Raw genomic sequence first — 15,734 nt, 5'->3', positions numbered from 1 at the left:
TTTATTGAGCATTGGAGCTTCATCCCAATATTATTAAGCTATTTTGGATGAGCAGCTCAGCCTTCAAACTGCCATGCTTGATATTGCAAGTAGATTCATCAGTAATTGTAATGGGTATTGAAAATATAGAATGAGTCGTTCTGCCACTAGGTAGGAGTAAAGACACAATTCCACTGGATGCGACATTTAAAACAATCTTTCCTCTAGACCGAATAGTAGAAAAAAGTCCATTCCAAATAAATGTCTTACCACACCCACCATGCCCATAAAGGAAGTAAAAAACACCAGAGTCTATAATAACAGCATTGAGTATCTCATCGAATACTAACATTTTCTCATGAGTCATCTTTTGTTCCGTATATAAGTTCGTATGAGTCAACTTTTTTTGTGTCATATGCTAACTCATCCTCTATTAGCTTATTCTAAAAAAAGTGAACATAAGACATCTCAGGATATGGCATTGACTAATAGTCTTTTAAAGATCTCGCATTGCTGTTGAGTATCTTCTCAATCTCAATAAGGCAGAAGTTTTTCAATTCGTCATCAGTCATGTTTAGTCCTAGCAAAAGCACATGGTGGTTTTATGAAATATTTAATAAGTAATTCTAAAATAAAACTATTAATATTATTAATAAAAATAAAAATAATAAGAGAATACAGTCTTGATATAAAAAAAAGGCATAGTAAAATATCTTAATTTTTCAAAGCTTTTCTCCTCTCATATAATATTCCATCAGCTAATAATGTCCAAGTTGTATTTCAAACACGCTCTGGATTGCTAATGCTATTAGATATCAATAGTATCGCAAATAATTTTCTCAATTGATGACCGGATGCAAGTTCAGCTACCTCATTAATAGCTGTAATGAATTCCCTATCATCGCACAGTAGTCTCATGGAATAGCAAGCATCTTGGAAGCTAGAATATGTAATTCCATTAACTGTCCTAATAGACTCATATGTTGTGCAACCTCTCTAAACAGCTAACAAAATTCTCATATAATAAATATCACATGTACCCGATGGAACATAGTTTAACCTTCCGATAGAATACATTCTTTTGCGTGGATGTCATTCCCTTGCTTCTCTATCATAAACAAATTGATTTGAAAACTCAGCATATGTAAAAATTTGATCTGATTCAAATTTTTTATTGGCCTCCATCCATGCTAAGAATATCGTACATTTTTCTTCCTCTTCTTTCACGATTTTCTCAAGATCATCACCGTCTTTAAAGATGATATTTTGCTCTCCAGGCAAATGAAAGGTTAATCACATCACTAAAAGCCAATCTAATTCGATTTGTGTGCTCCAATGAATCTATAATAATTATATAGCATATACCAAAGATTGTTTCTAATAGACCAATTGAAAAATTAAATGTTTGGTCTTTAAGTAATAAAAGCATATTAACATACGCTGACTTTGTAACTGATCGATATTGTTTGATATTTGTTGAAACTGTTGTTAACCTGTCTGATGACATGGGCTATCATATGCTCCATGTGTGATATCCGAATTACTAATACTATTAATATTGGTACATTGTTCTTTTTCACCTATAGAGTGTGGATTAGTAGTTGAAGACCTTGGTCAATATGGTGTTGGGTTATTACCTAATAAAATAATGAGACATTAATTTTGAAAAAATTTTCTGTTAAAGTTTATAATTGAATAAATGGTAGGAAAATCAAAATACATAAAGTGAATGCATATTCACATAAGCAAGTTTCAAAAAAATTCATCCAAAAATCAATCTGTATTGATGTTGCTATCTGTAATGTCTGACAACACCGATTCAAAATGCACATCATTGGAATTATCACTCGGATTTCCTGTAATTTTTTTATAAACAAATTTAGTAAAATATTACGAAAACAATATAAACTAAAAATTTATTACTTGTCAATAGCTAAATAATATATAGAAAATATTGTATTTTATGAGATTTTATTTGGCTAAAATACCCATGACCCACCACACACATTTGCTCCTTCTTCTCTGTTCCTATTCCATAAAAAATTTTAAATCAATCATTATGTTTTGTTATATATTTATATCCATGTAGTTCTCATTTTCTCTTTATTTTTTTTTCCAACCATTTTACCAACTATCCTGTTTGAATTTAACCTCCTCACTCCTCTGCATCTCTACTCAATAAATAAATAGTTAAATGGTCAATTTAACTTCAATGGCGACTTTAATTTTTTTTTCATTTTTATTTATTTAGTTACGTAAATATATTTTACGAAAAATAATATATATTTTTTTACAAAAGTTTCTTTTTTCAAATAAATATAAGTATAATCTCACAGTCAAAAATTCAACTAATAGTTAAAATCTTTTTTTTTCATTTCTTTGAATAAAAAAATTGAAAATGAATAGCTTATAATTAAAAAGAGAGAAAAAGATGAAAGTACCTCTATTATTGTACAGAGACAATCTAAAAAATAACAATATAAATGGAGTAAAGAGAAAATTTATAAATGTGACAAATAAAAAAATAAATTAAAAATCGAAACAGTTAAGAAGTCACTTAATTAAGAATTAGTATTAGAATTTCAAATTTCAAATTTTTAAATGGAGTTTGCTAATTAGCTAGTGCAAATTTTAATTTTTTTTAAATAAAATTTTCTAATTAAACGTTCGTTGTTCATCAGGAATATAGGAATTTGTTAATTTAAAAATAATTTTATTAGTTTCGTCATAAATAGTGTCAATCCTATTATTTGTCGATAAAAATAAATAAAATTAAATACAATCTAAAAATTAATAACCTTATAAATTACTTAAATTTAGAAAAAATATTTTAAAAGAGAAAAAAAATGAAAGTACTTCTATTGTGCAGAAACAATTTAAAAGATAACAATGTAAATTGAGTAAAGAGAAAATTTATAAATGTGGCAAGTAAAAAAATTTAAATTTAAAAATCGAAACGGTTAAGAAGTCACTTAATTAGAAATTAGTATTAGAATTTCAAATTTTAAATTTTTAAATAGAATTTTCTAATTAGTTAGTACAAATTTTAAATTTTTAAATAAAATTTTCTAAATTAATTCGATTTTATCGGAACAACATTCGAAACAGAATTAAATATAGAAAAATGTCAAATTAAATTTTCTTTTAAATAGTATAAATAACCTCACATTTTAATAAGATTGGTAATTCTATTTACTTTAATATAATCTTTTGTAATTAGCATAGTAGCTTATAAATTATATAAAATTTTAAAAAATATTCCCAAACCCAATTACTTACTTAAAAATTCAAAAAAAAAGTTTATTTGAATTTAAATTTAAAATTTTAAACATAATACTTTAATTAAAAATTATAATTAGATTTTCTTTTTAAAATAAGTACACATTAAAAATCAATAACTAACTTAATTTTATCAATGATAATTCATATGAGAAATTTATAACTTTATGACATTAAATACTAAATTAGAAATTAACAGAATATCAACGGTGTAAATCGAATTAAAAATAAAACAATAAGTAATAACCAAATAACTTCAATTTATATTTAAAAAGATATTCTAAATTCCAAAAATAAAAATCCAAAAGAACCAAAAGAAAAATAACAACTCAAAAAAAGACAATGTTTCCACCAAAACAAACATATGCTTGGCATTATTCTATTAGATATACTCTAAAAGAGATTCTAAAACATGTGCATCCTAATTCTCAAGTTTCATTCTTAATCTTGATCTTCTTGCAAATTGAGGTATCTCCTTGCACCTTCGAATCTTTCGACTCCGAAGATAGTCCCTTAGTTGGTGTAATAATAGCATTTTTCAACACTTCGAATTCATCATTGTCCGTAACTTCATTGGAGAATTCAAGCAACAAATAAACAAACAAAATACTATGTTAAATTAAAGACTTCCTTCTCACCTTTGATTTTATCTCAATAATATTTTTTTAATAAAATAAAGATCTAACTTTGAGAAAACAAACAAACAAAAAATTTATTTTTTGAACAAATACCTTAATACCTTCTACTTTCTTCCCTTCAATGATTGAGGAAGCCTTTGAAGTTGGAAGCAAACCACCGGTGTAGTCAACATCCTAAAATTATAATTAGTTATTAATTATTATTTATAAAATAGATACTACTAATGACCAAAGAAGAGAAAAATAAGCTGCTTTTAATAGAAAGTATACTTATAACTGTACTCACAATTTGAATAGGGTGAGCCTTTTTAAATTTATTTATGAGGTCCACATTATCAGTTATCTTCTTAACTTTATAAAAAGGTGAAAAATGTGGATTATCAGATATTTAAACTTCAACAATGAAGAGGAAGGTCTTATCAATTAGGTTGAGCAAAAGTGTAGGTGTATCCGATAGATCTCCTTTCTACAGGATATTACATAATATATTAATAATAAATAATATAACAGTTAACATTAAAAATATCTTCACTAATGTTTTTAGAAATAAATATTGGTTAGAACTTACTAATAAGAGTGGATCAAGTATCTCTACACAACTCTTTTTCAAAACTTGTTTTGCCTCTTTGTCACGAATCGAGACACAAGAACCCTCTTAACCGAGGCGTGTATTTTTTTTTCCCTAGAATTGATAAACAAAAATCAAAGAACAATTAGATGGGGATAAACAAACAAATTTAAAATATAAATAATATAAATTTAAAATAAAATAAAAAAATATTAGTAGAAAACTCATGTCTTCATCAAGCCAAACCATCTCAATTGAGTATGGTAATGAAAAATTACCGTAACTTGGTAGTATCCATAACCGTATCACTCGTATACGTACACACAAATTGTCGATTGTAGGTTTGATTTCTGCGATTTTGTGAATACCATCCATTGGAATAAGTAGAGAAATTTTAGATTTTGGATGTATGTAAAGAAAGGGTTTGATGTACTTTAAATTGTGGTGCTACACATATCTCATAACTTATACTTTTATAGTTGACTCATAGCTAAAATTTTTTAAATTTAATTGACTTTAATTTAAATTTAAATTAAATTTACAGATAAAGTAAATAAATATATTAACAATTTTTAAAATTCTAAATTAACGTAAATATATTTAAATTTACGTATGTAGCTACAATTTTTAAAAAAAATTTACAAAAATAAAAAAAATAGTACTAAAAAGAATCAACAAATTTTTAAAAAATAACAACTTAAGTAAAACAATTTAAAATTTAAAAAATAACAACCTAAATACAACAATCTAAGATTTAAACTAACAACCTAAATAAAAAAATTTAAAATTTAAAAAATAACAACCTAAATAAATAATTTAAAATTTGAAAATAACAACCTAAGTAAATAATAATTTATAATTTATAATTTATAAATATAAATCTAAAAATTTCTAGTGACAACACCTAAGCAAATAAACTCCAAGACTCAACGTATGAGCGCCATGTCAACATATGAGCTCCTCATTTGTATTATTATAAAGATAAAGATTTTGGTATGTTGTTCTTATTTGTTTTGCAGGTTTCCCCGTTGATGACAAAAGGGGAGGAAGGTTAAAAAATTGAAAAACAGGGCTGAAATCAATTTAATTTATGATTATCCCTGTGCATGTGTTCCAATCTTACTTTCATGTTTTTTTGATTATGCTCTGGTTTTTTGCATTATCATGTTCTGATTTTGGCTGTGAAAGTTTGATTAAGCTCTGATAAATTTTTTGATTTAATAATCTGCCAATTTTATGAAGTTTGGATGTTGACTATTTATCTTAGAAAAAGCTTCATAAAATCGTAAATTATTGTTTTTATTTGGCAAATTTTTTTTGGTAGGAAACTGTTTTTACAAGAATTAGTTTGTTAATTTAAAGTATGTTAAGTCTTGATTATATGTTGAAATGTACTCTGAAGGTACTCAAGCATGCTTTACTTTATTTGTTTTATTGAGCAGAAAATCATTTATATGATAACAAATCAGTTTTGATTATCACTTCATTTGTGCTCATAAATCAAGTTGTTTAACATGACTTAATATTCCATATGTTGAATACATTGTGGCTATAAGCTTGATTTTAAAAGTTACAGGTAAAGCTTTCCTTAATAAAATGACATATATTAAGGGGGAGCTATGTAACAATTGGAAAGGGGAAGGATTCCAAATCTTCAAAGGGAGTACTCTTAATCTTTACTCTTTTCAATTCAATTTTTAATAATATTTGTCATCAAAGGGGAGATCGATGAGTTTAAAAAATTCCAAATTAATTTAATGATGATCAAACATTATTAAAATAATTAATTACAAAATTATTAAGTTAAATTTTAATTCACATTTGTTAATTAAAAATTTTGTTGCTTGCAGATTGTGTTTTGGGCCGAAAAATGACAAGCCCAATGTGAAGTTAAAATTCAGTCTTGTACAAAATTGTTTAAAAATGTGTGGCTGAGTTATTTTGTTAGTTGGGCCAAAATTTTGGTAAACAAGCCCAAAAATAAAATCTTTGTTGCAAGACCAAAGCTTGGTCCGAAACCAATATTGGAAGAAAACAAAGTTTCTTGCTTTCACAGATACCACCCCCCATTTGATGGATTTCAAAATTAAATTAACTTGCATTAATAGCATTGGAAACATGAAAAAGAAAGTGGAAATTGATTTGATGGCCTTTAATGTTTTACACGTTACTAGACATAGGGTTTTGGAAACTTAATTCATTTTAATTCTCTTTCTTAGTTCCGTTGAAAGCTTTTTAATTTTCTCTCTCTTCTCTCTCTATTTTCGGTCACTTCTTTATAAGGAAGAAGGATGAAGAAGCAAGCCATCAGAAGTAGAAGTAGAGAAGCTATGTGCAAGCATGAAGCCATTCTGATGATGGCATTAGCAAAAGGAATATCCACAATAGGGTGTGGTTGAGATCTTTGCCACTTATGGTAAGAAGTGGTGAGGAAGTCTCAAACTCTCCAAACCCAAAAATGAAAGAAATCCAACTCGGTCAGAGAAAAAGATCCCAGAGGCATGGCTCGTCTCTACTTTTGATCAACCATCACAGAAGGTAGCTACTGTAGCTATGTGGAGGAAGAGGCAGAAGATAGAGCAAGTCAAGATGGAAGGCCCGGATTGATAAAGTTTGGTGAGAAGGGATGAGGAAGAGGTAATTGCATGTTGGATTTTACATTTGGTTCTCTCTCTTCTCTCTCTGGCCGAACCGATTTTGTGTTGAAGAAGAAGAAGATTAGCTCGGTTCAACCGTTTCAACCTTGGAGGCTTTCCCTTCTATAATAAGGGTGCACAGCCAAGGCTTGAAGCAAGGAGAAAAGAGTGAAAAGCACAGAGTTCTCATAGCTACCTAAGCTAACAGAAGTTCTTCTCCTTCAATGTCTTTCGTGTTGTATTTTTTTGTTTAGTTTTGTCTATCTTGAGTCTCATGAAAAAAGACAAACAGTGAGGTTTGTATGGAAAAGCCATAGAGCGAAAAAAGGCATAGTATACAAATTTAAAAGAAAAAGTCATAGATGTCCTAGAGGTCCTTTGTACATCTGTGTTGTGTTTCATGATTCTATGGGAATTCCCTTACAAGTTGGGTTAGCACTTAGCAGTTGAAAGCTTGGTAGGTGACCAAGTCATGTTCAGGATTGGAGATAGATTATAGACTTGTCCCGGATAGGAAGGGTAGTTCATAGGGAGAATTGGTGTCTGTAATCTGTTTGATTATAGTGAAATTCCGTCATTATTGTGATGAAGACTGGATGTAGGTTGCACTGCACTTATCAGCTGAACCAGGATACTTCTGGGTGTGATTCTCTCTCTCTACTCTACTCAAATTATGATTCTATTCGAATGAGACAAAATTGAAAAATATCTCCTCATTGGTTACGAGACAAAAAGAAAAGGTCTCTTGACTAGTAACGAAATAAAAATCAGAAATATCTCATTAAGCATTTTAAAAGGGCAGTAAGATTTACTCAGCAAAAAGGGGCTAAGATTCAACCCCCCTTCTCTTAGCCACTGATAACCATCATGGGTGAATTGTAGCAACATGGAAAGGGGATTTCCGGAAGGTGCTTTTGATTGTAAAGAAAGTTCGGATCATATGATTTTAAGAATGCAAATTTTAACTACAATTAAAGTATGTTGAAGTAATTGGCATATTGATTTCTTGCAGTTAATCCATTCTATATATGTTAATGGGTGCACCGTTACCAAAGTAACCACCTCCCACGTGTTAATGGGAAAAGTCAACAGACGCGACGGTTAGAAATTCGAAATTACGTCGGTTTTAAACCAAAATCAAGTCGGATTCCTGTCCCAAAAAGAGGATTCCGATTTGATTATCTCCAACTTCAACCAATACTCGAACCGACTCAAAACAAAGAGACCAGACTCCAGTAGGGACACTGTTCATAGTCTGGCCTAAAGCATAAGCCAAACCCAATCAAGACAAAAGGTCCAATTCAGAAGATTGGTCTTCACCACTTATCTGACCTCCTCAAAGAGGTCGGGATCTATGCAGGTAGTCAATTAATACTTATCCAAGTGAGTAACTGCCTCCCCAAGGTCTCTCACCCACTTCTAGAAGAGAAATCCTAACAACCTTAAGATTAAGGGGCGGTTATCCACCATCAGAAGTGGAACTATTTCAACGATGATTATTGGTTCATCCCCTATAAATATACTGACGCACTCAGGTAAACTCAAGTTCCAATACATAAAACCTGTTTAACCCTTTGCTGACTTAGGCATCGGAGTGTCTTGGTACTACCCCTCCTACTTATTGGAACGCATACACAACTCGGACGGCGGCTTACTGACGCAGGCAAGTTGGAGACCACCTTACTTGAACGCTTGGGCCTCACAAACAAGCCTAACAATCATCCGGTTTCAGGTAACCCTGGAAACAAGTACTTTAATCTTATTTTATCCAAACATAATTGATGGATAAAAAAATATTTTTACATGAAATATTCGAACATAAAATTACTTTTAGTTTTGTAAAAGATTTTTTAAAAAAATATCATTTAAAAAAAGATGTTTTTCGAGAATGACGCACAAACAGAATGAACTTGAGTGAGAGAGAGAGAGAGAGAGAGTTAAGTTTGTGGAGGATAATAACCAAGTTGAGAGGTTTTACGTGCAGCGGTTGAATTCAAGTATTTGGCAGCCAAGTGTGGAAAAATGGCATGAATGTCTCAGACTTCCTGCATGTGCTTTGAACTTTGAAAGGGTCTGCAGAAGCCACCCCAATCAATAGCTTTCTTAGAACATTCTCATGAGTATGATTTATCATCACTATTGGAATTAGGAATAATACATCCGTGTCACTTATGCAACTGTTGTTACTTAGAACACCTAAACAAGGAAGTTTGTGGTGGTAATGAAAGATAAAAGATAACGAGAAAATTAAGCATGAAAGACGTCAATGCAAGTTGTTAACAAAGTCATATAGTAATGACAAAAATATACTATCAAAGAACTTCACTATCAAGTAGTAACAAGAGACGAAGATAGTTCAGTTTGTGGAAGGTATGCAATGAAGCAGAGTGGCTACTCTGCATAACAAAGTCAGAAACAAAACTAAGTACACAGAAATCAATATATGTACACGGTTGAAGTTAATAATATTTATTTTCCTTAACCAGTGTTATATACAAAAAGCTGGTGCTAGAAGAACCATGCCCCTATGTATGGGATCTCAAATGGCCGAATAAAATTGCCTCTAATAAAGGGATACTCAAAGTAAGTACGAAAAAATCTTGGGATAACGAAAATGACATGATTGGCCATATTATGCAAATTATTCTAAACCAAGAAGCACGGATGTCTAGGCCTGTATGTGGTTTGAAAAGTCTGCTGAAGCAGCCATAATAAGGATCACTATCTTTCTTTTTTCTTCCGCGAAATGAGAGGCAATATTACACTCCGAATAATACAAATGCATGTAACGTTACTTGCTGCATGTCTGTTACATACTATCACCATCACTGCTTCACTATAAAAACCGATTAGAGTATCCCAAACATTTCATCCACTGAAACCTACTGCTGTACGATCACAATAATGGGGTTGTTATGTTCTCTTACTTTCTCCATACAGTTTCTTCTTCTCTTCTCATCCTCCCTATTCACAAACTGTTTAACTTTGAATGATTCAACTAGTACTCATCATCATGAATGCCATCAACATGAAAGCAATGCCTTGCTGAGCTTTAAACAAAGCTTCATCATAAGTAAGTCTGCATCTTACAATAGTTTCAGTTATCCTAAAACTGTTTCCTGGATTCCAACCACAGATTGCTGCTGCTGGGATGGCATTGAATGCGATGAGCTCACAGGTCATGTCATTTCCATCGATCTTAGTAGCAGCCAGCTCTATGGTTCCATGGATCCTAATAGCACCCTTTTCTCACTTGTGCATCTTCAAAGACTTGATCTTTCAGACAATAACTTCAATCACTCGCAAATTCCAGCCAGGATAGGTGACTTGTCACAACTGAGGCATTTGAATCTTTCTCAATTTTATGAAACCACATTGTCAGGTGAAGTCCCAACTCAAATTTCCCATTTGTCCAACTTGTTGTCCCTTGATCTTCGCAGCTATATTGAACAGCTTGATTTTCCATTAATCAACCGTTTACAACTCAAGGAATCCATTCTGCGAAGCTTAATTCAAAACTCAACAAGACTTGAACAACTTCGCCTTAATTTTGTCACCATTTCATCATCTTTACCTCGCACGCTCACAAACCTTACATCTCTGCAAAAGCTCTCTTTTCGCCATTGTGAACTGCATGGTGAGTTTCCTATCGGAATATTCTCTCTTGCAAACTTAACATCTTTGAATTTTGGGGAAAACCAAAATCTGCAGGGCACATTACCTGCATCCATTGGAAACCTGACAAATTTAGCTTACTTGATTCTTGAAGATAATAGCTTTCATGGTGAAATCCCTCGCTCTCTTTTTGGACTAGAGAATCTTGTAACTTTAGTTCTAACTTCTAATCTTTTCGAAGGCCGTCTAGCACTTGACATGTTTTTGAAGCTAAAGATGCTTAATGTTCTTGACTTGTCTTTAAACAAATTGTCCTTGTTCTCACAAAATAGGGATGTCAATGTGACAATCCTTCCTCCAATTCAATCGTTAGGATTGAGTGAGTGCAATTTAAATGGAGAAATTCCAAATTGGATAATGAATCTAACCGCTTTAAATTGCTTGGACCTTTCCCGAAATGATCTTCAAGGTGGAGTTCCATATTTGCTCTTCATGTTCGAAAATCTTACAGTTCTCGATCTAGCTCATAATGTATTGGAAGGACCGATCGAGCTTGACATGCTTTCAAAGCTCCAAAAGCTTACTTTTCTTGGTTTAGGCGGTGGCAACAAATTGTATTTTCTTGAAGGGAAGAACACTTCCAACGCAACATTTCCTTCTCAAATTCAAACTTTGCATTTAATATCATGCAACTTAGTTCATTTTCCCAATTTTATACAACACTTGCAAGAGTTGACTGATCTTTTCATATCAAACAACAGCATAAAGACAATACCGAGTTGGTTATGGAACAAAACAACCTTTCAGAATTTGGATATATCCAACAACCTAATGATGGGAGAAATATCCCCCTCGATATGCAACCTGCAGTCACTTGTGTATCTTGATTTATCTTCCAACAACTTAGTTGGCATGATTCCATCATGTTTGGGAAACTTTAGCCAATCCCTTCAATTTTTGAATGTCTCAGGAAACAAATTGACAGGCAATATTCCTCAAATTTATGTGAAAGGAAATGTCCTTCGGTTGCTTGATTTTAGTTCTAACGAGTTGTACGGTCAAATACCAAGAGCACTTGTCAATTGCAGAATGCTAGAGTTTCTTGATGTGAAACATAACCATTTCAATGACTCATTTCCTTTCTGGTTAGGATCTCTTCCTAAGTTAAAGGTTGTTTCTTTACGTGATAATGAATTTCACGGAGCTATAATGTGTCCATTGAAATACACATTTCCCCAGCTTCGAATCATTGATCTTTCCCAAAATGGTTTCTCAATGAAATTAACATCAGAAATAATCATGTGCTTCAAATCGATGATCATATCCAACAAAAGACAACTGGATTTCAAGGACGAGATTTACAGTGGGAATAATTTTTTAGATATTGGGTTCCTTTCATTTTCAATGTCCAACAAAGGAGTTGTCATGGATTATCCCGGGGATCAATACCTTCATCACATGGTAGCCATTGATCTTTCAAGTAACAAAATTTATGGTGAGATTCCAGATATCATGGGAAGTTTGAATCGTCTTGTTGTGTTCAACTTGTCCAATAACATGTTTACTGGCAGCATCCCATCTTCCTTTGGAAAGCTTTCAAATCTTGAAGTGTTGGACCTTTCTGCCAATAGCCTGTCAGGAGAAATCCCCCAACAACTCACAGAGTTAACATTTTTGGATTTCTTCAATGTGTCTTTCAACAGTCTCTCAGGTCCAGTACCAGAAAATGGGCAACTTTCCACATTTGATGACAATTCATTTAAGGGAAACAAAGATTTGTGCGGGATTCAATTGATGAAGAAATGTGAAGATCATTCTAAGCTTCCACTACCAACAACCGATGGTGATCAAGACTCTGAATCGGGATCTTTCTTTGAGTCTAATTGGATGGTAATTCTAATTGGATATGGGGGAGGCCTTGTTGCTGGGTTAGCATTGGGAAATGCTTTTGCTGGAGATGTTTTTAGGCTACTGAAAAGGATCTTTTAAATCACAAGTCTAGATTTTGTTATTTTCATGTATTTTATGTTAGATTCTTTTCATTTATGTGTTTTCATTTGAAGTTATTTTGTTTATCTCATGTAAGAGTGTGTTGTGTGTTATGTGTAATCCCAAATAAAGTAGATAAAGTAAAAAGATAAATATGGTGTGTTAAATATCTATTTTTCTTTTTCTATTTTGAAATAAGAAAAGTAATACATTGTGTTCTTTGCATACAATAATCCATTTCCCTTTGCATACTCTCTCTTATGAGTTATGATTATGCCTGCAAGATACGATAACTTGTAAAAAGAAAAGAGAAGCAATTTTTTATTTCAAAAAAACAACTATACATTGATATGAAAAAGATTAAAGTATGACCATTTGAGCCAACGGGAATAACAGAAATGAGATTTCCTAACAAAGCATCCAAATCCGAAATGTGAGAAGAAAAAAAATATATTAATATAGAAATACAGAAAACTAAAATCCTTTTATTAAAAAAAAGTTACTAACAAGAACAGGAAATTCTTCTACTTTTCTTTCTCTTCTTTTTCAAGATGGAAAGTCAACAACACCATAGAAGGAAAGAGAAGCAATGATGATCAATCTCTCTCTTTTTCATAGTAAGAACACTACTTTTTCTCAAGGAACCGATTGGAGAGTAAGAAATACTATTACAACACCACCCATAAATTGGGACCATAATCTCTATCAAAGGGAGCACAGAACAACCCACTAAGGGAACAAAACCATAGTCTTGAAAAAAAGAGGGCAATTACCAATGAGTATGAAAAGTTAACAAATTTACATATCCCACTATATAGTATTGATAAACATGTTTTTCTGGGTGAAGGATGTGAAATTTAGCAACATGGAAGGGAATCTGTAGAATTCTGGTGCTTTTGATTGTAAAGGAAGTTTGGATCAGATGATTTTAAGAATGGAAAGTGATGAGTTTGGAAAACTCTAAACTTAATGTAACGATGAACAAACATTATTAATTTAATTAATTACAAAATTATCAAATTGTGTTATAATTCATATTTATTGATTGATAATTTTGTTGTTATGCAGGTTATACATATTGGGCACAAAAGCAAAACTAAAGCCCAATTTTGCTAAGAAAAATAGCACCAGCCTTGTCCAATATGCTATATGATATGTGGCTGAAATGCTGAATGGTTATGCTTGTTGGGCCGACAAGAAAAGAAAAATGATGCAAGCCCAAATGTGAATCTTACATTCAGCATTGGTTCAAAAATGTTTAATGAAGTGTGGCTGAATTTATATTATTCTTGTTTTTGGGCCAGAATGAATTATTGTTATTAGTCCAAATTAATTTTGCTTGACACTGGCTTGATTGGTCAAAAATGAAGAAAAGAGAGAAAACAATTGCCTCTTGCTTCCAACGGATATCTCTCTCTCATGTGATGGATTTCAAATTTAATTCGATTATCATTAATCACATGGGAATAATGAGAGAGAAATTGGCAATTGATTTGATTGCTGCCTTAATGGTACACGCTACTCAGCAAAGGGAAGAAACAAACTCAATTAATTTCATTCTCTTTCCTAATTCAAAACTTTTCAAATTTCTCTCTTCTCTCTCATCTCTCTTCTTTATTCGGTCACTTCACAGAGAAAGCATGGAAGCTTTTGCAAGCTATCAGAGTAATGAAGAAGAAGCTAGAAGCAAACTAAAGACCATTGTAATGATGGCAAGGAAAAGAAAACAAAAAAATATGTTGTGGCTGAGATCTTCACCAAAAAAGGGGTAAGATTTGGTGAAGTAAGCTCATGCTCTCCATACCAAAAATGAAAGAAGATGATCTCGGTCAGAGAAAGAAGATCTCAGAGGCATGGCTCGTCTCTGCTTTGTGTTCACTCATCACAGAAGGTAGCTAAAGAGGCTACGTGAAGGAGGAAGCAAAAGTGGAGCAGGAAGAGCTGTCATGCATCAAGAAACATCAAGGGTTAGGAATCCTTCTTGGAGTGCAAGTCAAGATGGATGGCTCGGATTGGTGAAGTTTGGTGTAAAGGGAAGACATAGAGGTAATTGCATGTTGGGTTTTACATTCAGTTTCCTCTCCTCTCTCTGGCCGAACCGGTTCTGGTTTGAAGAAGGAGAAGTTTAGCTTGGTTCAACAGTTTCAACCGTGAAGGCTTCCCCTTTTATAAATAAGGGAGAACAGTCAGGGATTGAAGTAAGGAAAAGAGTGAAAAGCACAGTGTTTCTATAGCTACCTAAGCTAACATATGTTCTTCTCCTTCAATATTTTTTGTTTTGTAATTTTCTGTTTAATTTTGCCTGTCTTGAGTCTCATGAAAAAAGGCAAATAGTGAGGTTTGTATGAAAAAGCCATAGAGCGAAAAAAGACAGAGAGTGCAAAATTAAAAGAAAAAGTCATAGATGTCCTTAGAGGTCCTTTGTACATCTGTGTTGTGTTTCATGATTCTGTGAGAATCCCCTTGCAAGTTGGGTTATCACTTAGCAGTTGAAAGCTTGGCAGTGACCAAGTCATGTTTAGGGTTGGGGTTTAGATTCTGGACTTGTCCTGGATAGGAAGAGTAGTTTCTAGGGAGAATTGGTGTTTGTAATCAAAGATGATTATAGTGAAATTCCATCATTGTTGTGATGGAGACTGGATGTAGGCTGCATTGCATTTAGCAGCTGAACCAAGATATATCTTGGTGTAACTCTCTCTCTCTTCTACTCCATTTCTGTTTCTGCTGTATAGGAGACAAAACTGAAAATTATCTCCTGACTGGTCACGAGACAAAACGAAAAAGTCTCTTGACTAGGCACGAGACAAAAATAAGAAATTTCTCCTCAAGTGTTCTAAAGGACAGCAAGAGTTACTAAGTAAAAAAGGGGCTAAGATTCAACCCCCCTCCCCCTTCCTTTAGCCACTGAGAAACCATCACAAAGTTAACTACAATTAAGTTATGTTGAAGTAATTAGTATATTGGTTTCCTGCACTTAATTCGTCTGATATTTGTTAATGGTTCACATATAACAACAAATAGGACCTTGTT

The 15,734-nt window shown here is 32.3% G+C and overlaps 1 protein-coding gene across 1 annotated transcript; it reads left to right on the top strand.

The window, feature by feature from the left end:
* The first annotated feature begins 9,987 nt into the window (after positions 1-9,987).
* On the top strand, positions 9,988-12,860 carry LOC130973307 (receptor-like protein 6). The gene has a single exon (XM_057897776.1). The coding sequence runs from the start codon at positions 10,005-10,007 to the stop codon at positions 12,702-12,704; it is 2,700 nt and encodes an 899-aa protein (XP_057753759.1). The 5' UTR covers positions 9,988-10,004; the 3' UTR covers positions 12,705-12,860.
* The last annotated feature ends 2,874 nt before the right edge of the window (positions 12,861-15,734 follow it).

The sequence above is a fragment of the Arachis stenosperma genome, chromosome 4 (assembly GCF_014773155.1).
Source record: "Arachis stenosperma cultivar V10309 chromosome 4, arast.V10309.gnm1.PFL2, whole genome shotgun sequence".
NCBI classification, from domain to species: domain Eukaryota; kingdom Viridiplantae; phylum Streptophyta; class Magnoliopsida; order Fabales; family Fabaceae; genus Arachis; species Arachis stenosperma.
Note: the sequence above shows the minus strand (reverse complement) of the source record. Positions and strands in the feature narration are given on the sequence as shown.

What these genes read in the sequence shown, in the direction of transcription:
- LOC130973307 (XM_057897776.1), top strand. Translation starts at nt 10,005, where the DNA reads ATGGGGTTGTTATGTTCTCTTACTTTCTCCATACAGTTTCTTCTTCTC.